General features: G+C 36.9%; 1 protein-coding gene across 8 annotated transcripts in view; it reads right to left on the bottom strand.

The window, feature by feature from the left end:
- The window catches only part of Setd5 (SET domain containing 5), a 75,706-nt gene that overhangs the window by 18,046 nt on the left and 31,145 nt on the right, over window positions 1-26,515 (bottom strand). For 3 of the 8 annotated variants that reach the window (XM_029535057.1, XM_029535058.1, XM_029535059.1), the window contains 15 exons: window positions 24,805-24,997; window positions 24,431-24,536; window positions 23,897-24,105; window positions 23,498-23,556; window positions 22,897-23,075; window positions 19,472-19,714; window positions 18,853-19,001; window positions 18,404-18,521; window positions 17,587-17,696; window positions 16,518-16,767; window positions 15,805-15,891; window positions 14,337-14,594; window positions 12,786-13,106; window positions 12,140-12,382; window positions 4,933-5,062 (listed from right to left, as the gene is read on the bottom strand). In XM_029535057.1, coding sequence (XP_029390917.1) covers window positions 4,933-5,062; window positions 12,140-12,382; window positions 12,786-13,106; window positions 14,337-14,594; window positions 15,805-15,891; window positions 16,518-16,767; window positions 17,587-17,696; window positions 18,404-18,521; window positions 18,853-19,001; window positions 19,472-19,714; window positions 22,897-23,075; window positions 23,498-23,556; window positions 23,897-24,105; window positions 24,431-24,536; window positions 24,805-24,896 — 2,554 coding nt within the window. In that variant the 5' untranslated portion in view covers window positions 24,897-24,997. Of the gene's footprint in view, window positions 1-4,932; window positions 5,063-12,139; window positions 12,383-12,785; window positions 13,107-14,336; window positions 14,595-15,804; window positions 15,892-16,517; window positions 16,768-17,586; window positions 17,697-18,403; window positions 18,522-18,852; window positions 19,002-19,471; window positions 19,715-22,896; window positions 23,076-23,497; window positions 23,557-23,751; window positions 23,793-23,896; window positions 24,106-24,200; window positions 24,337-24,430; window positions 24,537-24,804; window positions 24,998-26,515 lie in introns of those variants that run through there. The other 5 variants (XM_029535061.1, XM_029535062.1, XM_029535060.1 and 2 more) reach the window with 5 other exon arrangements.

Raw genomic sequence — 26,515 nt, 5'->3', positions numbered from 1 at the left:
AAAACCCCTCTAATCTCAGTACTTTGGTAATATAACTGGGGAGACCACCCTCACCAATGACTATGTATGATTTTTTATTAAGCTTTGACTCCCTCCTCATCACTGAGAGCCTTCATTTCCAGTGTTCTCCACTTTTTTGTTTTTTTTTTTTTTTTTTTTTTTTTTTTCGAGACAGGGTTTCTCTGTATAGCCCTGGCTGTCCTCGCACTCAGAAATCCGCCTGCCTCTGCCTCCCAAGTGCTGGGATTAAAGGCGTGCACCACCATGCCTGGCTTTGTTCTCCACTTTGTATACTATTGTGAATAGGACATAATTTTTCCATTTGTCCATTTTAATGTTTTAATGAAAATTTTACATACTGGTTCCAGCTAATTTTCTCAGCTGTTCTAGGAATCTAACTGTATTACTTGCATTATGATGAGAGCCACCCCTCTTTACTAGTACTTATACATCCTCTCCTTTTGAAAGAGGGAAGTATGCTTATAGCTAAAAACTCCAGAATATGTTAAATAATAATAAAACAGTGAAGTAACCTGATAATTCACCTATGATTTTTTTAAATTTGGTAGTGTGTGGCATATGTGGGCAAATCTATGTGTGGGTGGGAGTGTACCGGTAGATGCAGAAGTCAGAGGACATTAGATGTTTTATGTTAGTGCTGCCACTTTGTACCTAGAGACAGTCACCCACTGGATATGACCCTCACTATTTTGGCTAGCCAGCAAGCTCTGTTTTTGCCTCCCAAAGTGGTAATTCCAGGAATATGCATCCATGCCTGGCTTTTTTTTATATGGACTCTGGGAATTCCATTTGTTCAAACGTAGGTTCTTGCCCACTAAGTCATTTTCTTAGCTTTGATAGCTTACTTCCATACCCCTCTGAGAAAGGGTTTCTGGAGTCCTGGCTGTTCTAGAACTTGTTCTGTCAACCAGGTTGGCCTCCTTCCAGAGACCTGCCTGCCTCTGTCCCGCAGGCTGTGATCAAAGGCCTCACTGGAGAGCTCATCTTAAAGATAAATCCATGATAAAAATAAGCATGATAATTTATCAAATTCATGAACTGCTATGTTACACTCTTCTCTCCATTTCAAATGTTAAAAAATTATCAAGCCAACTTTATAGGTATGAGAGAACAGGTCATATAATTATCCTTTAATTCTCTTCAAGATTCAAGAAGTAAATCTAATTTACTTAAATGTAATGCTATCCTTTTTTTGTGGTCTTAAATCAATTTGATAAAACAAAAGTAAACTAAGAAACTGTGGAACCAGAGATCAAACCAAGGGTTTTTCTCATGCTAGGCAAGTACTATCATTAAGCAACAACCTAAAATCAGTAATACAAATTAAAAGGGCCCATGCGATGGCTCAGAAAGTGAAGGCTTGCTGTTAAGGCTAATTATGATTACTTAATTTCAAGTCTCAAGACCTACAAGGTAGAAGGTTCTGTCAGTTATCCTCTAAAATCTATAGGAAACACACACACACACACACACACACACACACACACACACACACACACACACACACACACACGAAGTACATGCACACATAATTTTTAAAAATGCCAATGTCAGTGTAAACTACCAAGATCATGTATATGAACAAAGATCAAATAACAATTTCTATTACTCTTCCTCAGTTGGAGTTCTGGCTTTTAAAAATTATATTCAAATCTAATTTTATAATTTTATAAAATGTTATAATTTTTAAAAATTTAAATTTAAATATAATTTTAAAATTATATTTAAAAATATAACTTGGAGCTACTAGCAATTATAAATATTTTTTGCACCTAAATATCTGGTTTTTATATCGTGTAAAATATCTAGAACTAGTGAGCTTAGGATTAAAATTTTAAAGCACATAATGAATCTGAATAGACAACTGGAATATATATATATATATATATATATATATATATATATATATATATATATATACACACACACACACACACACACACACACACACACATTTTACTGAAAATCCTTTTCTTACTATATTAACTCAAAGTCAGCATAATCATAGAAACAGGAGTTAATACTATTTGAATTAAGGTATTGGGTGTGATGGTACATGCAGTTAGGAGAGTGAGGCAGGAAGATGGCAAGCAAGCTTGTCAGGATTACATAGTGAAACCCTGTCTCAAGGAACAAACCCAGGGCTGGAGAGATGGCTCAGGGGTTAAGAGCACTGACTGCTCTTCCAGAGGTCCTGAGTTCAAATCCCAGCAACCACATGGTGGCTCACAACCATCTGTAATGAGATCTGATGCCCTCTTCTGGGATATCTGAAGACAGCTACAGTCTACTTAACATATAATAAATAAAATCTAAAAAAACAAAAACAAAAAACCAAACCCAAACACACCAACCACCCAAACACAAAGAACCCACAAAATTGTAAAAAAATAAAATAAAATAAATTAAAAAAGTATTTGAGTTCACTTAGAATTTGCATTGGCAAAAGATCCAATCACTTTACAATCTCCCAAGTAACTGAAAACGTTTCTTTTTAGAAAGCAATTTTCTTTTTAGAGCAATTTACCATGTCCCTATTTCAAAGCCTAGTATAGCTATTCTGTTCCATATTCTCATATGCCATGATAATGTAGCCACTAGTGTCACATGAAATCTAGGTGCATATTTTCAGCAAAGTACTTATTATTACCCTTCTAAGTTTTATTTTAAAAATTTTAGATAAACTTAGAATCCAAATTTTAGGATGGCTCTAGAAAACCATAGGAGTAGAAAGAATATGGATGTATACCAACTATTCTATTATCAAATACAGAATTTCCTTTATGCTCAAACTTGCAAAGTATTTCTCAATAATAGCTTACATCACATATCCAAGTATGAACATTCTCAGGTAGTTTCTTAGCTTTGTTAAATTTGAGGATGACAAAAACCTGTCTTCATTCATTTTCTTAAGTATTTAAGGGATATTTACTTCTAACCAAGGATTTTATTGAACTGCTATTCTGAATTTTTCAGTTGATTATTAAGGTATTAAGGGATATAGGCATGTAATTTACAAATGAATATCTGATCTCTTCTTTATGTCAATGGTAACACATCTTATTTTTATTCAATTTTATCTTTTAATATTCTTTTCCTTTTCGTTTTGTGATAGCTATACAGCCCAGATTGGCCTGAAAACTGATTACTGGTATTGCACACATTAAGCACAACTACCCCAGTGGAAGAATTTATAATCTTTAATCTAGGTAGTTCATGTGACAAGAGTATTCTATGTAGAATGACAGCCGTAATTCAAATATGGGTCTGATACTGAACTAAGCACTTTGTAAAAATTATTCAACTTCTTATTAACCTTAAGAAGCAGGCATTAATAGGTGAAATTCAGAGACATTTAGTAACATCATACAAGATAGAACTATTCCTCAAATAAAGGTCTATTTGATTTTTTTTCCTGTGTCAACACATCATTTTCTTGATCAACTTAACTCCATACATATTCTTGTAAACAAAACTTTTGAAACTCAACAAACAAAATAATTCTGTACCATTGATTTCTTTATGTAATGCTTTTCTTTGGTTTATACTGATACATAAGGGCAAGGTGTTTTCTCACAATGTTTCTCACAGCTTGCTAGAGAGGAGAATACAAATGATGACTAACAGTGCTAATTCTATTCCACTGAAGGTATGTAGTAACAAGGACAATTTCTGAGTATGTGATAGCTAGGACATGCAGTCTGTTCTCCAAATCAACTACATATGTGTATATGTGTGCAACATACCCACCCCACCAGATAGAGGAAGGCACACACACCATAGTCTAATTCAGCTACTCTTAACGTTGTCAGCAAGTTGACATAATTGAAAGATGCCTTAAAATTTTTATTAAACTAAATCTGAATGAATCTGTTTCATTAAGTGAACAGATTAAAACCTAAAGAATTTTAATATAAAGCAATTACTTACAAAATTCTTTTAAATTCAGCTTTATAATTACTTAGCAAGTCAACAAATGGTGGTTTAAAAAAACCCCACAAACACGCATCTTCACCCAATAAACTCTATAAAGTATAGCTGTAACCTTAATGTTGAGTTTTAGTAACTAATCTGTGTTGGTAAACTTTGTTGTTGTTGTTTTCTATTGAGACAGGAAGGGTCTTGCTTTTTACCCCAAGCTGGCCTTGAAGTTGCAGCAATCCTCTTGTCTTATTTTGTCTTCCAAGTATTAGGATTCTAAGTATCATTATATCCAGTTACGACATTTTTTGATTAACAATATTCAGAAAACTGATCCGAATTTGAGTACCAGGGAGGATGTTTGATACCAGCTTAAACAGAAAAACCCTGTCTAATAAGTAAACAAACAAATATAAGTCAATATACCAATGCTTTCAGCTAGAAGCCTGAAATAGAACACTGTAAAAGACAATGATCAGATCCTTTTTTTCATAGCCATTTGGCTCATATCTTTATGACGTAGTCATGTTATCTCAGAAATTTTATAGTTCTGGGGGAGGCAAGTTCTTTTGAAAAAACAAAACAACGATTCCTCAAGGATGCCATTATTTCCTGCCCCTTTAGTCAGGTCCCACCCAACAAGCCACTTAACAGTTCCAATTGTTCCCCTTGAAAATGTTCCACCACTTTCTACTGTCTCCCCTTATAAATACAAATAAATATTTCCTAAACTTACTACGTTAAACGTATCTAACCTTTTTTATAACCATTTCTGCTGTTATCTGTACACTGTCTAGTTCCTTCTTTGTCGTCCTGGGAAAACTGATCCCTGACTCGAGATCTCTCTCTTCCTCTGTAAAGACAGATGTAAATTAACTATTTAGAGAAAACACTATTTCTTTTTATATCAGAGAACCAACACTGAAAATTTTACTGTGAACCTCAATGATGACTGTTCGTATCAGATTCAGGAACGGATCAGATACATACCTGCATTGTCTTTACAGATACTAGAAGAATTACTAGTCTCATTACTTTGGTATAGGTGCTGTGTTCTAGTCTCTTGGGGCACAGATGATGTCTGAGTCATCCCTTCTTCCAAGGCTTGCTTTATCCAGCGCTACAATGGGAGGGAAAACCCAGAGAATTTTCAATAACCATTTAAAAGATACCTATTTTCAGTGCACTAACCAGATTATTACAAATTAATTGGTGAGAAATACAATACAAATACATTCACACAGTTTCATAGTGGTTCTAGACAGGGTCTGGCCTGTGTAACCAAGGCTGGCTTTTGATGTTTTTTTCCTTTCTCTTTAATGAGGATTAGTTTTGAAATAGTCTCATGTAACCTAGACTGGCTTCAAACATCCCAAGTAGCTAAAGATGACCTTGATAAGGATGCTTCTGCTTCATCCTCCGTGTAGGTTTCTACCACAACATCAAGTTTATGTATGTAGTGATAGGGACTGGACCAAGGGAGGCATTCTACCAACCAAGTTCCACACCCCACAGTCAAGTCAGTGTTTTCTACTAGGCAAAGCTCCCAAAGCTATGGGATCGTATCAACCAATTAAAAAACAGTAACAAAAAGCAAGCAAACAAACAAACAAACAAAAAAACCAGTAACCATTAAACTTTCCACACTGCTTAGTATAGTGTAATTGTTAAAAATAGGCTGACACTTTAAAAGGTCTTTAGTGATAATCTGTACGAGCTTCTTTCCCCCTCTCAAGTAGTTTATACAAATTATGCCCCAGTAACTGCAAATCACTGAGAAGGGAAAAGGGGGGAAATAAAAGAGAGGTTCTGAAGAAATAAAAAGAGTAGAAAAAGTTTTTCAAGAATTTTCTCCACTTACTTTTTTTAGTTGCTAATATGTAATCTAGATGGATGAGAAATAAGAAAGCTTACAAAAATTATAAGGTAAGACTAGGTATTCTATGGAAAAGAAATTATTATCTGTGACTTTTTTTTTTTTTTTTTTTAAAGACACACAGTTGTAAGTTGCTCATCATTCTGTGGCTCTCCTATCCTGATATAAGACAGTTCCAACTTTGATAAACATTAACTTCAGACAGACTGACTGGCTCCAAAGAGGAAAAGGTAAATTAGCATAATTTATACATTTAGGGAATATAACAGGTCAGTAAATATTCTCAACAGAGTAGTTATAGAAGATTTGTGGCCAGTGGTTAATTAGAACCTGGGAAAGCTTCAAGGAAATTTTACTATGAAAAATTCTCAATTGTGTAAGTATCTGTGGTTTACTAAGTTGAAGGAAAAAGTAAACAGAGGTAAATGAATGAATGAGTGTGTATGAGTGTGTGTGTGTGTGTGTATACACATAAAAATAAATAAAATTAAGAATCATTTGAATCACATTAATGTTCTAGGACATGACAAGTTGTCTAAAAAGCCAAGACCAAGAGTGACATGTTCTCTTACACACAGGTCATCAAAAGCAGAGACCCTCTGAGGTCATCTTGGTCTAAAGCCCTTTCTCAAAGGTAGGGGATATTAGCCTGGAAACGCAAATGAAAAATTCTTAGTTATGAATATGCAAGTTTTAAAATTTATATTATACACAGGTTATTTTTAATTTATTATTCCACTCAGAGCAGAAGACAGGAACTCAAATTAGAGATTCCTATATTTCCCTCAAAAAAAGAAAGGAAAAGAGAAAAGAAAAAAGAAAAAAAGAAAAAAACATTATTAAAAAATATTTTCAGTGTAAGAAAGCCATATAAGCATTTACATTCTAGATCTTAAGACTAGAAAAAAAAGGAGCTTATATAAAAGCAGATGGGACATTGAGATGATGTTGCCAGTCTTGTCTCTAAGGCTAAATAGAGTCAAATCAAGTAACCCTTTTTTCAGTGTCCTCCTGTTCATTTTTTTTTTTTTTAAAACAATATTTAGGACTCATAAAAAAAGAAACATGACCACTTCTTTCTATGGATAAAAGATTACTTTTAAATTCCTATTCTGTTCACCTATGCAAATTCTATTTAGAAAAATTTATGTTTGAAAACAATTCTGTTTTCTGTAAAATATACTGAAAAGTTTTTAGGAGGCCCAAAAGGCAGGTGAGGCATTTTTGAAAAAGAGAACAATGAAATAACTAAGCTTTAGAATGTAAAGAGCTAGTACAAAACCTGCTCTCCCCATTACTAGAGATGCTTTACTTTGGGCAAGTTTCTAAATGCATTTCTGATCCAGAGAAAAAAAGACTGGGTTTATACACAGTAGCCGATGACTTCAAATATGCCAAGAAACCTTGTAGCACAGCACTGTAAACACTCCAAATTTTCAACTTCTTCTGTTAATGATTTAAGTGCATTTGAATATATTATCTATTTTAAATATACCCATTCACTTATCTATGATTACACACCTCTCCCCTGCTAATTTTAGCAGTATGTTTACGATTAAAGGAATAAATTATAACAAACCTTCAAAGGTAAATAAACCAACAATGCAAACAATAGTAATTTTCTAAGGAATCTTGACACCAAATATCTTTTACATATGTTCAAGTGACTTTATACAGAACACAGAGGGACACTGACTAAAAGGCTCACATGTTTATTATAAAACAAAACAGGGCTGGAGAGATGGCTCAGCGGTTAAGAGCACTAAGTGCTCTTTCAGAGGTCCTGAGTTCAATTCCCAGCAACTAAATAGTGGCTCACAAGCATCTGTAATAGGATCCAATGCACTCTTCTGATGTGTGTCTGAAGACAGCTACAGTGCACTCATGTTTTAAAAAAAAAATCTTTAAAATGAAACAAACACAACAACAACAAAACAGGAGACATGAATTTGTGTCTGTCTGTCCATCTATCTCAAATTAATTAAGTTCAGATATTCCTGGATCTATCTATCTATCTCAAATTAATTAAATTTTGACACTCCTGGAAGATTAATAAATGTCCTCACAAATGAACAATCTGGATATAAACTACAGACACAAACCTATCCTATACTGCTTTTAGGAGATTTTTCTAATGATATATGAAACTGTAGGTCATACTATTCTCTGGAGAGACGGCTCAGTGGTTTAGAGTGCATGTTGTTCTTGCAGAGGACCTAAGTTTGGTTACTGACACCCATATAGAGGCCATCTGAAACTCCAACTCAACTCTGGCCCCTGACTGCCCAAGCATGCAAGTGGTACACTTACATATATGCAGGTAAAATGTTCATACCCAAGAAAAAGTTGACTCAGATTTCTAGCTTTAAAAAAATTGGTTAGGTTACCCCGCCCAGAAAATGTTCATGTTGTATAATCTAATCTGGATTTTTTTCAAGAAATATTAAAGCAGCAATTTAAACTGAATTCTAATGTAAATAAGGCTTTTAAGAAGGGAGGGTAAGGTGGTCTTATGAGACTGCCCCCAAACTTCTGATCCTTCTGCTTCCACCTTTCCCAAGGCTAAGACAACAAATCTGCACCACAGCTACTCCAAGTTTTATGAGGACCCCCACCATCATTGGGAATTGTATGCACTCTTCCAGCTGAGCCACATCACTGGCCTTAACGATTTTAAGAATAATTTCAATGAGGCAACCTTGCTATGATAGTCTCTTTCTAAAAATAGTAATAGACACAAAGCTGAAGATACAGCTCAGGGGTTAAAGTGCTTATTCAGCTTGTAGATGAACCATGGCTGGATACCTAGCCCTGCTTAAAAAAAAGAGGTTTGGGAGACAACTAAGGATGAGATTGGTCACAGAGTCTTGGAGAATGCAATGTGGAGTTCAGTTAAATTCATTATCTTTCTATGTGTTGCCAATGGATACTACATATATAACTGCCAAGTGTTGTGGTCTATGTCTTTAATCCCAGCATTCAAGAGACAGGCAGGCAGATCTCCATGAGTCTCAAGTCAATCTATTCTATGTAGATATACAGATAAGCCTGGACTATTTTGATACTTTAAGTAACTAAACAAGCAAAACACAAAATATAGCCAGATAACAGGAACTCAAAGACAGCTGGTAACACTCAGTAAGTAAAAATGTTTGTTGCAAAGCCTGATTATCTCGATTTGATATAAAGGTCAGAGACAATGGACTCCAGACCTGTTCTCTGACATCGCCATGAGAATCACCTCCCCCTATACATAGTAATGCAACAACAAAAACAAAAACTCAAGCAAGTACATTTTCTATGTAAGTTATACTTTTACACAAGTGTGCTTGCTTGGATCTCTGCTAGTTCGACAAGCAAGAAAGGAAAAAAAAAAGATTGCAATTCTGTATAATTACCAATAAGGCATTTCAAATGTTAGTCTACTTTATAATGATCTTTATATTAATCCCTACTAAATTATCATCAATCGCTCCTTTTAATAAAAGATTAATTTTATTTTTGTGACTGTTTTGACTGTATGCATGCATGTATGTATGTATGTATGTATGTATGTATGTATGTGTGCTTGGTTCATCAAATCCTCGGGACCTGTATGTATGTATGTATGTATGTATGTATGTATGTATGTATGTATGTATGTATGTATGTGTGCTTGGTTCATCAAATCCTCGGGACCTGGGATTACAGCAGTTGTGAACCACCATGTAGGTGCTAGGAACCAAATCTGGGTCTTCTGCAAGAGCAGCAAGTGTTCTTAATTGATGAGGCATCTCTCCAAAGCCCCCAGTAACTCTTAAGACATCAGAATAGATTTTACAACCTGATTTTACTGCCTTGATAAAAATGCATTAGACTATCTATATCTCAATATTCTTTTTTAAAAGTTGCTTTTTGAGCAGAGCAGTGGTGGTGTACACCTTTAATCCCAGCACTTGGGAGGCAGAGACAGGAGGATTTCTGAGTCAGAGGCCAGCCCAGTCTACAGAGTGAGTTCCAGGACAGCCAGGGCTACACAGAGAAACCCTGTCTTTTAAACAAGTTTTTTTGGGGCTGTAGAGGTGGCTCAACAGTTAACACTGACTGCTTATCCAGAGGTCCTGAGTTCAATTTCCAGCAATCATATGGCGGCTTACTACCATCTGGGATCTAATGTCCTTTTCTGGTGTGTCTGGACACAGCTACAGTGTACTCACATACATAAAATAAATAATTGTTTTTTTTTTAAATTTGCTTTTCTTAGCACATACTAACTATACAATGGATCTCATACTTTTCTATATACACACATGTATTTTGACTATACTTATGCCCTTTCCATTCTTTATCCCCCTCGCATTCACTTTAATCTTCCCTTTTTATAACCAGTATGACTCTACTTTCTTATTTTTAAACCTAATAAGCAGAGTTTCTATTCGGGTTGTTCATAAGAGTATCTTACCTGTGCAGTGCCTCGTACCACTGAAGAATATATCTTTCCCATAATAAACTGAGTATACATAGCCTTGGGGAGAGACAGGGTCCTTTCTAATTTTCAACACTCCTCATAAAAGCAGTTAGGATTCTGCTATTACTTAAATATTACATCTTAAGAAATCATTATTTTGTGGGGGACTACAGATTTCATGTTGGTGTGGATGTTAGAGGACAGCTGCATCAACAGGTTGTCTTCCACTTTTATGAGTCAAGGGACAGAATTCAAGTGTTTGCCTAATTAACCATCACATCAGCTTCCTGTTTTACTCTTACTGAAGAATTGAACAGTGTTTATTCTGTAGTTAGACTGAGTCTATTTTGCCATTCTAGATTTTGCAGCCCAGGCTAGTAATATAACGCCCTTGTCTTGGCCTTCTGGATGATGTAACATGACTATCATATCTGGTTATCACGGGTAATAATGTTTTTGTACAACAAACCATTTTCTTTTTCTGATAAACACAAGATCCAAGAGAAGCTGAGTGGTATAAGTGAATTCCCTAGAGACCCAACTCTTCGTTACCTAGACAAAATTCCTATAGTGATCAGATTTTCAAAAACTTTCTACTGTTGTTACTTATTTCACCAAGTTTCTTACTGCAGCATCTAAAATCCCTTTGACAAGGACCTTGAAATCAAATTTCTTAGAAAATCTTCTATTTGGGAGTTTTCCCCACACAAACCAAGTAAGAGCAGTACTTTATAGGATGTGTTATTTGGGCTTCTGCAATGTACTACTGACTCAGCAGCACTGCTTTTCCCTTATGCAGACTCCCGTTTCCTTGCTCCCCTTCAATAGTACATGCCATTCTGTTGATCCTTCATATTCCCGTCCCTAAGAAGTAACTTACGTTCTTGGGGAAGGAAAAACATCTTAAGTTTGGAGGAGTCAGGGAAGACCTGCCTGGAATTGGAGACTTCATCACATCAAATAATCTACATGCAGCATCCCCATGCATGTGATGCCCATGGAAGAGGGCAATGGCAGACAATGAGGGTGGCAGCCTGAATCCTGATCTGAGGATTAGAGAAACGGGTGTTCCAGGGAAAAGAACCCTACCTAAAGGAAGTTCTGGTAAAGTGTGTCCCGTGTTTCTGAAAACACTGAAGAGCATTATAGGCTTTGAAGAACAATCTATTCCCAAGACACCTTTGGAACATATGTACAAATGTGGGAATAAAGTGCATTCCCAAAACAACTACCAAACACTACTGGTGCTAGACCCAAAACAACAACTAGAGAGTCCCAGAAAGGCAGGGAGTAAGTCTTGTTATTGTCCAATAAAATTCTAAGATAATTTTTGGTCTAAACTCCTTTAAGAAATAATTGATTATTACGTAGTTACAACCACAATCTTATCTGCTTTTATGCATGTAACTGTTCTCTAATTATTTGGGGTCCAACATCATATAATAGTCACAAATAACCATGCTAACCAGTATCACAAAGCATATACAAAACACACCCATCCCATCAATTGCCTTGTGCTCTCAGTAACTTGAAAAGCTTCTAGGTATGGACAGGTAAACAGTAACAAGTTTGAGCACCAAAAATGCAGTATACATTCCAACTTGACCATAGTGGCTTCTAAAGAGTCTACTTCCATGTTTAACAACACAACATAAACTCACAAAGTTATCTAGAGACTCTCGAATTATCTAGACAATTATATAAAATATGCTACAACTATATGCACCCTAAAGTATTAAATATGCTCTCATTCATGGGCAGGTATATACACACACACAGACACACACAGGGGTAGGGGTGGGTGGCGAGGAGAGGGGAAAAGAGAGAGACAGAGAGAGACAGACAGACAGACAGACAGACAGACAGACACATACCTTCTTACAGGAGCTGAATGTGCCATCAGGCAGAAGGGGCCTTCGACGCCTCTCGGGCATAAAGGGTGAGCCAAAGCGAATGTAGTGTTTGGGGGTGGTACAAATTAATGGGGAATGAATAAGACCCGGTAGCATGTTCAGGGTTGTTGCCAACACAGTTGGGTCAGTGGTGATACGCAAAGGACACTCAACAGGGCATTCTTGCTTCTCTGCCTTGTCATTTAACCATTCTGTAACTAGATACTAAAGGTTTAAAAAACAAAACAAAAACCATTAGTTATCACTGCATTTGTAACAGCTGCCAGAAGCAGTAGTGTAGTCCACAAATCAAACCTCAACTAAAACTAGAACAGATCAGCAACCATAGTGAAGATGAGCTGAGTATTCAGAGTATAAGGCTATTTTTCCTTTACCTTTTCCATGTTCACAAAGAAAGATAAAAATACTTTGTTTTACCAGTGATTTAAGTTCTGTCTAAAATCAAGTGAACAAAAAGCAAGTAGGATGGTTTCAGCTTTCAGCACAGACAACTTTTACTTAGAATGTTCAATCTAATAATTCTAAGATTACTTTTTCCTTGGCAATTATAGGCCCTCTTGCTTTACCGTGATACTCCTTACCATATGAAATTTATATTGTTTCTTACCTTTTTGGTTTTGGGGTATTTAGATGCAGAACGGTTGACATGGGATCCAGTAACTGGTATCACAGTTGGGTCAGACCCTGTTAACTGTCTGTTCTCTCCTGAACTGTCTGTATTTCCAGCTTCAGGAGGAGTTACTGAGTTGTTACTTCCTCCTTCTTCCAAGGCAGCTTGTGACAGTTCTGCCTGTTGTGCAATGGCCTGCTTCTGGCGTTTTAGTCTTTGGGCTGAACTGGTCCGGTACCGAGAAATTCTACTTTTCGGTCGGGGTCTAGAAGGCTTAGCTGGAGGTGGTTTGGGGATTGGCTTTTCTGCAGCTACATCCTGAAACAATATCAAGGCCAAATGTTTACTAGACATTTCTCTTCTCCTTTGCAGACAGGATCTCCCAGGTTGGCCTCTAGCTTACAATCCTCACCTTAGCTTGCAGAATACTATGATTAGACAAGGCACCTCTCACCTAGCATCAGAAATGTCTTACCTGTTTCTTATTTAGTTTTCTACCTATTAAAGTATTTTAAATGATAATGGTGGGGGAAAAAGGATTTTCAATTAATCCTTGAGGCTAGAAATATTAGTCACCAATTAACACCACTTGGTGCTCTTGCAGCAAAGACCTGGGTTCATTTTTTAGCATTCACAAACTCCTCTAACTAGGAGTTTTAGTTTTAGATGGGGATCCAATCCCACCTTCTGGCCTCTGTGGGTAGGGTACATACATGGTACACAAACATACATGTAAGAAGGTATGTGTGTGTCTGTTCACACATAAATATAAAAATAAATAAATCTGAACTTGGTACCAAGTCACCTATCTTTAATCTCAGCATTCAGGAGGTGGAATCGGAGGCATAAGCAGAGGCAGGCAAACCTCTGTGAATTTAAGGTTAGTCTGATCTACAAAGCAAGTTTCAGGCCAGCCAGGACTAAATGGGAAGACCCTGTCACAAAACAAATTAAAAAAAAAAAAAAAAAGTAATCTTCATGTACAAAATTTTATAGACTTTATCACCTAAATAGACCATAGATAAACATCTGGCTTAGTTAATTCTATTCTAATAAACATGTATAAAATAAAATAGGTCAAAAGTTAGTTAAAGCTAGGTACCTAATATTAAGGTTCTTAGGCAAGATAATTCTTGTTTTATTTCTATACCCAGAAAAAACAATAGTCCTGAGAAGCCCCTGGAAGGTTAGTCATATACCTGAGCTATTCAGAGAATCAGTGAGAGAAATCCAAAGATCTGGTTTCTTCCCTTAGGGATGGAGACTGAACTAGGAGAAGCCTTCTTCGTGTTCAGTATGTATTCTTCCCAAACCAAAGGATTCTATGAACTTATCACAGTGCTTATCTGGGAGACACCTAAGTGCTAAGGGACTTTGTCATTCAAATGTTGACTTCACCTGTCTCTATGCATCCCACAAATCAGCTGTTGAGTTCAAAATAGCTTTGCTTATTCTGATCAGAGCAATGTTGAAAATACTAACTTCTACCTTTCTAGAAAGACAACTGACATTAGCATACACAGGACTTTTAAGAGCTTTCCCTCTTACCCCAGCATGGGAAGACCTCCGAGTATTCACACCAGTGCTCTGTGGGGTGCTTGGGATGGCAACATTTGAAACAGGGCTACTAATTTCAGACTCAGGGGCTGCAGTTTTTGTCTCTTCTCCAACTACTATCTCTGAACTGCTAGTAGTAATCTCTATGTCCGAGTTGCTCTGTTCTATAGGCTGATCCCGCCGTTTCTTTCTCTTCTCTAAAGATTCAAAAGCATGCATGATGGCTTCAACCTTTCTGTCTTCTCGAGTCTGGGGGGTAGAAAAGTATTAAAAATAACAATAAAAAAAAGCATCAACCAGAAGCTATTTCAGAAGTAAAATTACTGGGGTTTACAAGAATTTATTCAAAGTATTATTAAGATAGCATATGCATTACTAAACTTTAAGACAAAAATTTTTAAATTAAGTATAGTAAATAGTTGTAACAAAGTAAATTAAAAAACTAAATGTTTTAAAATAGGTGAGCTACCTCAATACATTTTAGTGCATAAAGCAATGACAAGCAATTTCTGTCCTACTTTCAGAGCTCAAAACCAAAGTAAATTGTCATTAAAATTTTCCTAAGCACAAATAGCAATTTTTAAAATCAATCTGACAAAAAAATTACTACAGTTTGGATATGACTGTTCCCCAAAGGCTCAAGTTCAGTTAAAGGCTCAGAACTCATGTGGTAAGTGCTACTGGGAGGTTGTGGAGACCCCAGGAACTGCACCTTCTTGGAGGAAGCAAGCCATTAGGTACCATGAAGAGTATATTCTATCTATGGCCTCTTGAAGTTTTTCTTCTCAGCTTCCTGGTAGCAACAAGGTAAGCAGGTTTTCTTTGCAGTGGACTCCTACTGTCTTATTTCTGCTTGCTCCGAAAGCAATGAAGACAACAGATCTGGACCTGTGTAACCTGAGCATTGGTAAACTTGGCCTCCTTCAAGTTGTTTTTCACAGGCATTTCTATCATAGAGAGAGGGCTAACAAGGCTAATTATTTCCCTCTTCTCCCAGTAATTTGGGATCGAACTCAAGATCTTGTGCTTGCTATACAACTGTGCTATCATCAGCAGCTCTACTTGATTTTAGTTTTTTTTGTTTTTTGTAGTCCTGGCTGTCCTGGAACTCACTCTGTAGACCAGGCTGGCCTTGAACTCAGAAATCCGCCTGCCTCTGCCTTCCAACTGATGGGATTAAAGGCGTGCGCCACCATGCCCGGCTCTTGATTTTAGTTTTTAAGTATAAAAACACAAAACAAAGTAAGAAAACTAAGCCAACAAGCTTTGGTCTTCATCACCAAGTTTTAAGGAAATCCAGTATTTAGAAGGAAATATCTTAAAGCCACTAACAATTATCATAAACTACTGTGAGCATGCCTATATGTAGAACAATAAAAACTATAATGAAACGTACCTTATGGTAAAATCTCAGACTTAGGGAAAGTACAGAGACATCTAGTGGACAGGACTTACTTACCCTTCTGCTCTGAGCAGAGTTCTCCTGGTCGTCTGTAGCCTCTTCTTTTTCTTCTTCTTCTGGTTTTTCTTCTGGATTGTCAACTTCCTTTAAGACAGAAGCACTATTAGATCATATTCAAACGCTGAGCATCAACCTGCTTTATTCTGGCATCACTAACTCCCCACTTCTTTCTATGCTCTACAATGGGAATTAAGCCCAGGTCCTTATGTGTGCTAAGCATGTGATCTATGAATCAAAGGATATTTTTGTTTGTATGTTTCTTGAGACAGGGACTTATATTGCCTAAACTAGCCTCAAATTCATAATCACCCAGCCTCAGCCTTACAGATGCTGAGATTATATGGGAGCATCACGGTACCAGGCCCTAAAAGGATGGGTTTTGATATTATTATTTTTCTTTCTGAATCAGGTCTTATGCTTTTCTTTTTTCCTTTTCCCCCCTCCCTCTTTTTCTATTTTGACAAGGTTTCTTTGTGCATCAGCCTAGGCTGTCCTAGAATTCACAGAGATCCACCTGCCTCTGTGTCCTGAATACTGGAGCAGCGTGCCACTATACCCTGGTTTTACTGATGGTTCTGAGTATCATAAAGTAAAAGAAATCTAAATAAGTATAATCATGTTGATGTGTGTAAATAGCAGTTAATGTTTTAGTATAGCTCTCTGAAACAACACATGGGATCAGACCATCCTGACTTGGTCACAGAGATTACCTCGTGTTCACTGGATACAGTTACTTTTTCTGGAACTTCTTGTGGTTGTGGGTCATGATTCTCTTCTGGAACCTCATTTTTCTGCTCCATCTCCAGCTCTTTCCGCCGTGCTTTTCTACGTCTGGTCTCTGCTCCAATGGTGGGAAAGCTAGGAGGAGGTGGGAGTGGCAATTCTGCAGCATTGGGATTTCTTTTCTGTATAGGGCAATTTCGGTTTCCCTTGTGACAAGCACAGTCCACTTTGTAATTACTGTGCCAAAGAAACAACAAAAAGTATCTTAGTATTTTTGTAAACAGAATATTATGGCATACTAACTATTTGCTTTATTGAAACACTGGTATAAAAATTTCCTCTTATGTTATTGTTGAATAAATTAGAAGTGGTATAATACTTTCAAAAAATAATCACTTTTTCTGTATATATCTACCTCTAACCTATGAAGCACAGAATCGGAAAGAAAACAAACCTCCACTAATTCTTTTCTCCCTACTGCTTTTACTTTTCTTTCAGAGACAGGGCCTGGTTGACCTGGAATGCCTTAGTGACCTCAAACATACAGATCCACATGCTTCTGCCTCTTTTTTTTTTTTTTTTCCCCAGAGACAGGGTTTCTCTGTGTAGTCCTGGCTGTCCTGGAACTCACTCTGTAGACCAGGCTGGCCTCGAACTCAGAAATCGCCTGCCTCTGCCTCCTGAGTACTGAGATTAAAGGCGTGAGCCACCACGCCTGGCACCTCTGCCTCTTATGTGGCAGGATCAAATAGATTCTTGGCAAAAAATACATTACTTAAAAAAAATGGTTGCGCACACCTTTAATCCCAGCACTCGGGAGGCAGAGGTAGGCAGATTTCTGAGTTTGAGGCCAGCCTGGTCTACAAAGTGAGTTCCAGGACAGCCAGGGCTATACAGAGAAACCCTGTCTCGAAAAAAAAACAAAAACAAAAAACCCCCCAAAAAACAAAACAAAACAAAAAAGGAGGGCAAGATATGAAAACAATTTTAATATTAAAATATTAAATATTAAAATCTTAAGGCCATCCATGCTTATAAAGATTTCTGAGGTCTTACCAGTTACTATATTCATAATCAAATGCAATGGTGACTTCAGCATCCTTGGTGATAGCAGATACAGCATAGATACACAAGTGAATCATCCCATCTGCAATCATGTGTCTCACCTGTATGAACAAGACATCACATTTGCCTTCAAAACCAAAACCAAGTTTTCTATAAAGGGGAAAAGCGTGACCCAAATAATTTCTGCCTATTTTGAGTAATCTGTTATTTTATTTACCTCTATCACTTCATGACAGTACGCTAGTGAACAATCTATTAGAATTCTTCAAAATAGAAAAGTCTAATGATATTAGAAATCAGGGTGAAACTATTATTTTATTCTTAAAAGTATCTGCATTCTGTTAAAAAATTAAAAATTCCTTAGCCTGCAAACAAAGCTGTGCTAACCTTACTGCACTTACTGTGAATATATTGATTAATGAACTTTAGAAATGTTTCCAAATTTTTACCACTGTTTCCCACAACAGCAAAGACAAATATGGCTTAGCTGGACTTAACGATGACATGACATTTAAATTTTTTTACAGTTCAATTTATAGACTTCTTATCCAGAGTCTGGTTTACTTCTTAGCAAATACTGACTTGCCTTTTTTTTTTTCTTTTAATTTCTGTGCTCTCTAAAGAAAACTATTTCTTGTCTTTATTCCATCTCCATAAGGCACCACACTTTTACTTTTTCATCTCTGCATTAAAAATCATACAACTATTAGCTACAGACCTTTATCTGGGTGAAGTTTTCAGATTGTTTCTCCAGTAAACGTGTCCTTTGATGGTTCCATTGAAAGGGAAGTTGCTAAAGATAGCTTACCTCTGCATTTGGTGTACATGATCTTCTGATGAACCGAGCATCATTACCGAAAGTACGAGCATCGACACACATCTCTACACCATTGAATTTTGAGTAGAAGAGCACAAAGGGATATGGTCTAGGGATATAATTAAAATTCCTGTAATTCTCAACACAAACAAAAGGGCCACCCCACAAATGTGATGCATACGCTGACTCAATAAGGAACAGTCATTTGCAATACCTAAGGTAGCAAACATCACAGACTTGTCTGTTTTTCATGAATGAATAAGCAAAAAGCAAGGAATGTTGGGCTTGGAAAGGAGTCATCACTAGTGTACATAATAAGTGCTTTGCAGATTTATTTGCCCGTTTGTACCAACAGCAGACAGACACGACACGAGCTTATTTGAATGACTTGTCAGCCAGAACCATGCAAGCCCTCAATGCTCAACAAATGATGCTCTTACTTTTTAAAGAAATGCCCATTGACCTCAAATTGTTGTCGTAACATGACTTTCCCACGATATTCTATTATAAGAGTGTCCAAAGCCAAATCTCTTGCAGCCCTCAGGATTTTCCGGTGCTTTTGAACACGAGTGACTCTTCCCAGCTGTAACTGAATAAAAACAGTGTTAACTTTTAAGAATCGCAATAGCAGTGTGGTAAACATTTACAGTGTTTCATAACTGTTAAAAGATACCAACACTTTCAGGTTTTATCAGTGTATTATATAGGTTGGAGATCAGAAAGAAAATTTTCTTTTTGACATAATCTCAATTTTCCAGGAAACATGTTCCAACTAGTAGTCCCAGAGAAGGTAAGATCAAACAAAAACTTAAGATGCCAGTAGAGTTGTGTCTGCTTTATGAATTTATAGCTTTCAGTAAGTCTTTTGTAATTCCTCATTTCTCAAACATGTGCCTAGACAGTTTAGTTATTATAACCTGACTTTGGACAGAGATTATCAGCAGGAAGGTAGGTAGTTCATTTGTTATTTGGTATGGAATAATAATTTTGTTCCATTCTGGTTCTTTGGTTATTAAAGTAATTTCAGTCTCTTAGTGCTTTTAAAGCTTTAGCTCTTACCTGCATTTGGGAACCAATTACTGTATTATTACAGGCCAGTTCAGTTTTATTAATAGTGTCTAAAATAGCAGGTTTGCCCACAAATTCCTTGTTAGAATGGAGATGTTGCTCAAGGGCATTCTGTACATCTGCACTGTACTGATTAGTGAAAGCTTCTTCATACTGATCAGTCCATAGTCTTATCCGATTTTCCCAGCCCTCAGTGGTATTTTCATCTAAATTCTGTGCTTCAGAGGGAGAATTCTGTAGAGAACAAAGATAAGTGAATTAGTAAGAGACCATTCATGAACATGGGGGCAGAATAAGCAAGATACTTGTTTTTACTTGACAGTTGGTGTAGTGTAAGAGCAATGGACTGAAATCAGGGGTTTTGGCTTTTACTATCAAAGAATTGTGAGGTCTTGGACACCTTCAAATGAGGAAATCATTTGTCCAATTATAAAGTGAGAAAGTAATCTGAATTAGTATCTTCATCCATTACTGGTTTCATGACCAATTTCAGTAGCAAAAATCAATCTATCAAGATTGACATCAAATTCCTTGGGGGAGGGGGAGTCATAAAAAGACAAAAAAGAACTTTAAGTTGTCATAGTGCATAAAATTTCAAAATAGGTTGATATTCAGCTGTGTTAGTATAGGAGTACAAATGGTTTGTATTTGTATTAGGAGAATGAGTCACATATTTGTTTCTGAGACACCTATTATTTCTAATAGCAATACCTAGTTCATTAACGTTAACACTCACAGGGAAAGTTACCATTTGGAACCATTATCAAATTACCACACAGAATTACGTATCCAAATGTACTGAAGAAACACTGGTTTACTTATTGTTTTATTTTTAACATATATTTTACTGGTATGCCTGTGCCACAGAGGACAGCTTGTGGGAATTCTCTCATTCCACCAAAAGTGTTCCAGGGATCACATTCAAGTTGTCAGGCTTGGCAACAAGTTCCTTTACCTGTTCACTCACCTTGCTGACCCAAAACACTGGCTAAGAGTTGTGTCTTGTAGGAAAGCTCTTGATTTTGAGATTAAAAATCCAAATGCTATTCTCTTTATATTCCTATAGCTATTACCTGTATCTTTATGAAAGTTTTCATTAATTCCGAGGACAAAACTTATAATCTAACTTAAAAATTATAATATAAAATTAAAATAATATAATATAAAATTAAAATATAAGATAATTAAAGTAAAACCTTTTTTTTTTCTATTTAAATTTTAACATATCTACAAGGCTCTGTTGAAACTGTAAGCAAAATCAAAGTGTATATAAACTTTTCTGAGAGAAAGAGATGGCTTTCATTTTGCTTACAGATATCGAAAGTCGAACTAGTTATATTATTAGTTGATAGCAGGGGAAAAAAAAAAAAAAGAGGGCCTTACAGTTGAGGTCTAAAGTTAGTCCCCAAATTCTACGTAAGGTCCTTGGTTAGTAAATGAAATAAAATGAAACGAGTAGTTGAAAATACACGTGGCAACTTGTAGATTTATCTCATTAAAGAATCTCCTATCCACATAAGAGGTCAGACTTTCAAATTTAAAGGTAAAATGTCACTTGACATCAATGACAACATCCACTGGTACTCCAACTAAATACAAAGTAATCCTAGTAAGTTTATCCTAACTCAAGGAGTCACTGTTTATTTAATGGCCAACTTAAAGAGATTTAGGGATATGAATACTTAGAAGAACAAAAGTACAACTCAAAATTGAAACTAAAGCTCTTAAATCCTAAACTTTTAGGAGGTATGATGTCAACTTACTCATGGGCAGGACAAAAGAAGATACAAGAAACGACAACCAAATCTCCTTTAACTTTTGAAAACTAACCAGTACAACAAAACCCAGCCAGTATCTAAAAAGTACATTACTTCTCCAAATACACACACACACACACACACACACACACACACACACACACACACGCGCGCGCGCGCGCACACACACACCAGTCCTATTTGATACATTACATAATCTCCACCAAGAAAAATATGCCAAGAAATGCCAAAAGATGCCAAGAACAATAGTGCCTTTTCAATAAGACTATCACATATTAACAACACCAATTTCCTACTAAAGAGTTATCCTTTCAAACAATGATTCTAAGCCTAAGTTGTCAAGGAGAGTTTACAAGAGAGCCTGGCTCATCACCAGAAAATTCTCACTCCTGAGGTTGAGTCCAATCACTGGAATAAAATAGACTAGCTTCGTTTTGTTTTTAAAAACTGTGACTTATCCCCCACACTACCACAATGACAGAAATATGAAAATATTTCATAAAATAGACAAGAAAGTCCACTCTGGAGAAAAGATTTATGAAAACTGAATGGCAACATTACAACCTTGTGAAAAGCAGACTCCAAGACTCCTAGACCATCAACGTCAGGAAAGAAGCCATCACGATGCAAGATCAAACCTATCAGGAAAGGCTTACCCCTTACCTTCATCCGCAGGGACTTCGGGGATCCCTCTTGAAATGCCTATCCCAAAGAGGAAAACAAGTAGAACAAAACAAAACTTGGTACCAAGAATGACAGTTATACCCATGTGACTAAAACTAAGGTACTAACCAGTATCCTATGCTGTCTCATTTTCAATGTAACAAATACAACGGTAGGTACGTCAAACCATGGTCAAGAAAAAGGACAGTTCAAAGGCTCATCATGAACACGGACATGAATTCCAATACCAAAACGAGACAATTAATAGGTAAGAGCATGTACCACTTACATACTATGCAAACTGCTGACACCGAGCAGAAAGTAATTATAATCCTTAAGTTGCAGATTATTAGTTTTGAAATTAGGAAGGAAACAAAGACTGATCCCCTTCACAAAGGGTAGGCAAGTGACCTAGGAGCAACCAAGTTGCTGTGATGGGGAAGAAAGAATAGAAAAGACAAATGTTTCTTCTAGAGACCCTTTATCTAAGAGTATAGAGAAATGACCAAGACAATAAGGAAATCTAGACCATTCAAGATAAATTTCCTCATGTTATTGTTCTGTTTAGATATAAGACAATCAATCAGCCTAATGACATGAGGTCAGCCATGTAAACAAGACAAGAACTTCAGATTGCTTTGTGACAGAGAAGTAGGGAGATGCTGCAAAGACAGTGGAAGCTTAGATTTGAAGCTGTATCTCACATGAGATTTTACCAGCAAGGGCTGGCATTCCATACCTGGGATGGAGGTTGAAGTAGAAGAAACTGAGCCTGTGGTGATGGTTACAAGGGTTAGAAGAGAGTTTGTTCTGTTTGTATATATTGATCAGCTGACTTTTTGAAAGTAGAAAAAAAGTGATCAAACACTGGCATCAAATTTCTTCAAAGAATTTTAGAGTATTTTTGCTTGAATCAAATGTTTGAGCTATGTCAGACATACTTGTATTCAAGGTGTTTTTATACACCTTGCATACCTTGATCTTCTTCGTCTTTGGTGCTGCACGACCCTTTTCTGGACTCTTTTTCCGCTTCTTGGGTTTGGTTCTTCTAACAGTTAAGGTGATGCTTGTAGGTGTGTGCTGTGTTGCTGTGTACAACACAGTGGAAGGAGAAAGCTCCTCATCCCAGCTTTCTGTTGCACTGCTATCCCCACCTAAAAAAAAGATGATCACATAGCTCAGGCACTAATATCATCTTCCTCCCTTCCATATGCCCTACATCTGGTAAAAAATTACCTCTACTATAACTACATAGATCCCACCTTTCTTCTGAAAACAAGATTTTGTTGTTGTTGTTGTTGGCATGAAGTAAGATTTAGTCTGTATTCCATCAATTTTTCCCCTTCAAAGTAGTCTCCACATTCTGCTATCTTTAACTATAAATGGGTAACTTAACGAAAAAAACATTTCTGGTGCTTACAAAGGATAATTTGACTGTTACAGGTCTCAGAAACATTTCCAGATAGATAGAGTGGTTTTGATGGAACTTCTTTATGTGAAAATAGCTATGTACTATAGAACATTTAAATCAAAATATTTACAGTCAAAATGTGGGTTTAACCCACCTTCTGCTCACCTGATATGTTGTCCTGCTTCCGCCGATGAAGTCTAATAACCTTCCCCCTGCTCATTCCCCTAAAGAGGGAAAATAAACTTAAAGTAGTCCTTCCAGCAGCATGCAGCACAGCACATCATACATGGGAGAAGTGTCTCTGCGTATACACTACCCCCTCCCTCCCACCTACCAAATGTTTCCAGGACATTAAATTTCATATCAAATTCAATAGCTTTAACATCAATCTCTCATTCCTTGTTGTCAGCAATTCTCACCTAGTGCAGAGAATTCGAGCCAAGGAGCACTAAGGAATCATCTACATTAACAAACACAAGAAGAAATACTTTGAGCTTTTCCCTACTGATAAGAAACCCTAATCCCAGCAACCCAGGTTTGAATTTAGATGAAACAGGATCTTACCTGCACTTGTCACAGTTGAGAAGGAAGCCATCCTGAGAAAGACCACAAGGACACCAGGTAGGAACAGTCTCTCCTTCAGAGTTCGGGCTGTCTCCACAGCGTTCCTCTACGGGCGACGGCAGGCCATTCAGGTCAGAACGAGGGATGATCGTCTGGACAGGGGGAGAAGCAGGAGGTGTCGGAGGAGGAGGGGCTCCGTAATTATGATCCTGAAAATAAGATTTTTTAAATCAACAGTGTCCAAACACTGGCCCCTCTCTCCCCTAAAGTATGGTACATATGGAAAGAAAGAAGAAAGTAGTACCCTTCGTTTTTTGCTTCAACCAGGAAAGTGATAAAACAAAATGCCAAGGTCAACTGGGACATAAAAACAAGAACAATGATGCAGGGCTAGACGTCCGCTGGAGGCAGGGAAGTGCAAAAGGGGCAACTTCGTCATGCTGCATATAAACATTTCAAGAAAGTCACAATGTATAAGAATGGATTACACTCCAGGAAGATCACTGCTCTGGAGAGAAACAAGTGCATACTCACAGCATAAGGCAGTCCTCGACACCCATGCCTCTGAGTGGTCCCATAATTATGAGTGGAATACACGCTCTTCTCATTAACTGCTGGACTAGCCTCCACAGATTCAGGGCTGCACAAAGGCGAAAAGCAATGCATGATAGCATAACACCTACTCTTCCCTTAAACTAACAGTTTACTTCCCATTCTAATCCCTTCTCTTTCCACAACCACCAGCCACTAGAATAAGAACTTAGTGAAAGTCTGTTTAACATAACTACACCTATATAGAATAGTGTTATTGAATGTGGATTTGTGTGTAACATGAAGCCAGTACAGGCAGATGTCTCAAGGCAGGCACCTGGGATACAAGGTGTCCCTAATGACAAACACAAACGTACCAGCAGAGCGGGGAGTTTCCCCTAGAGAAGCCACTCTGGGCTGGTTTAGACTCAGAACTATTCTTCTTAATTGGATCTCTTAATACTTCCATGAAACCTCACATGACATTTGCAGTGAGTGAGATGATGAAAGTGCCTTCTGCACTGCCCCAGGGACCAGGCCCTCTTCCATTCACTACCAAGACAGGATACCCTGAAGAAAGTACAGGCAAAAACAATGGCATCTTATATTTATCACACCTCTCATCTTGATGAACCCCCAAATACCTTTCACATATTAGAATTTCTCATCCACCAAGGACATGCAAGCATATTCAAGGACACAATTGTTTAACAGCTGCATGACAGTAAAATAGAACTTCAAAATAAAACTGAATTTGGGAGTTAAATTTGCTTCATACTAAATAGTAACCATGACTACCATTATGAATCATCTATTACTTGGGTCTACATGTATTAAATCATTTATATCTGTAATTATCAAACATGGTCACCCCCTTTTTATAGAGAGGGAAGTGAAGCTAAGGTGGTGAGATGACATGATTTTTCTAAGCATGTATGCTGATAAGAGTCACGATTTGAAACAAAGATGTTTGCCTGACTCCAAAGACTCTTCCTTTCCCATTATGCATTGTTTGAAAGCAAGGATAACATTCTATCTATAAACTGTATTGAGGCCTTTTAAGCCCAGTACATTCAAGGTCATAAACTTTACATAAGTTTATTTGATATAAAAAAAAAAAAAAAAAAAAAGGCATCCATAGCCAAGGATAAAATAGGTTTTTCCTTGTTTCTTTACTTCAACTTTTGTTACCTGGTTCGGTTTTATGGACTTTTGAAGAATAGTTAAGGAATGTAATTCTATGACTTGGGAGAAGTGAGAATAGTTTATCAAGAATAGTTAATCAGAACAAAGATTCACCCATTAGCAACAACAGTGTTAACACAACTCCAGAGATCAAAGGGTTTTAACTAATCAATTCAGTTTGTTCCAAATAACTACCTTTCTGCTTCAAGATATACAAAACACACAATACTAAGCAGGAGCAAACCGTGCAATTCAATGTAGCACATGAACTGAGACGTGAGGGATGAGAGAAGACTCTGAGATATGTATTGAACTCACCTAGTTTTATGGTCCACAACTGTGAGAAGGGGTCTTATTAATAACAGCAAAGGTCATTTCTAGGTGAGGAACTTAGAGGAAAGTATTCTCTGTTAGTGAAGTGCATGCACTTTAGTAATTGATAGGATCTTCAAAATGGGAATTGGCAGTGGGGGTGTCTGGAAGGGGGATATATCAAGAATGCAGGTAAGTATTCTTGAGAAAAGGATGATCTGAACATGGGTCACTGAGGCAATTGGCTGAGTATTAGGAAACAGGTAGGGTTTCCTAAATGAAACCAAAGGCAGACAAGCATTAATAAAATGAAGGTAGATTTAGTTTCTATGATGGACAGTTAAAAGAAAGTAATGGATTTATACATTGTTATTGACTATGTATGTTACTAGGTAAGTAATTCAAAGGGCTGTACATATTTTTATGTAGGGGATTTTATACCATTAAACACATGGGGTGAAATAAGAAAGTTGTTTATTAGAAATGAAGCTTTTTGTGGGACAGAAAAAAAAAGTTGCATGAAATAAAAGATGGCCATGGAGATGGAGCTATGTTGGTTATATCTTACCCATCTCCAAACTGGGTAAATAT

This window comes from Mus pahari, chromosome 2, assembly GCF_900095145.1.
Source record: "Mus pahari chromosome 2, PAHARI_EIJ_v1.1, whole genome shotgun sequence".
In the NCBI taxonomy this organism is placed as follows: domain Eukaryota; kingdom Metazoa; phylum Chordata; class Mammalia; order Rodentia; family Muridae; genus Mus; species Mus pahari.
Note: the sequence above shows the minus strand (reverse complement) of the source record. Positions and strands in the feature narration are given on the sequence as shown.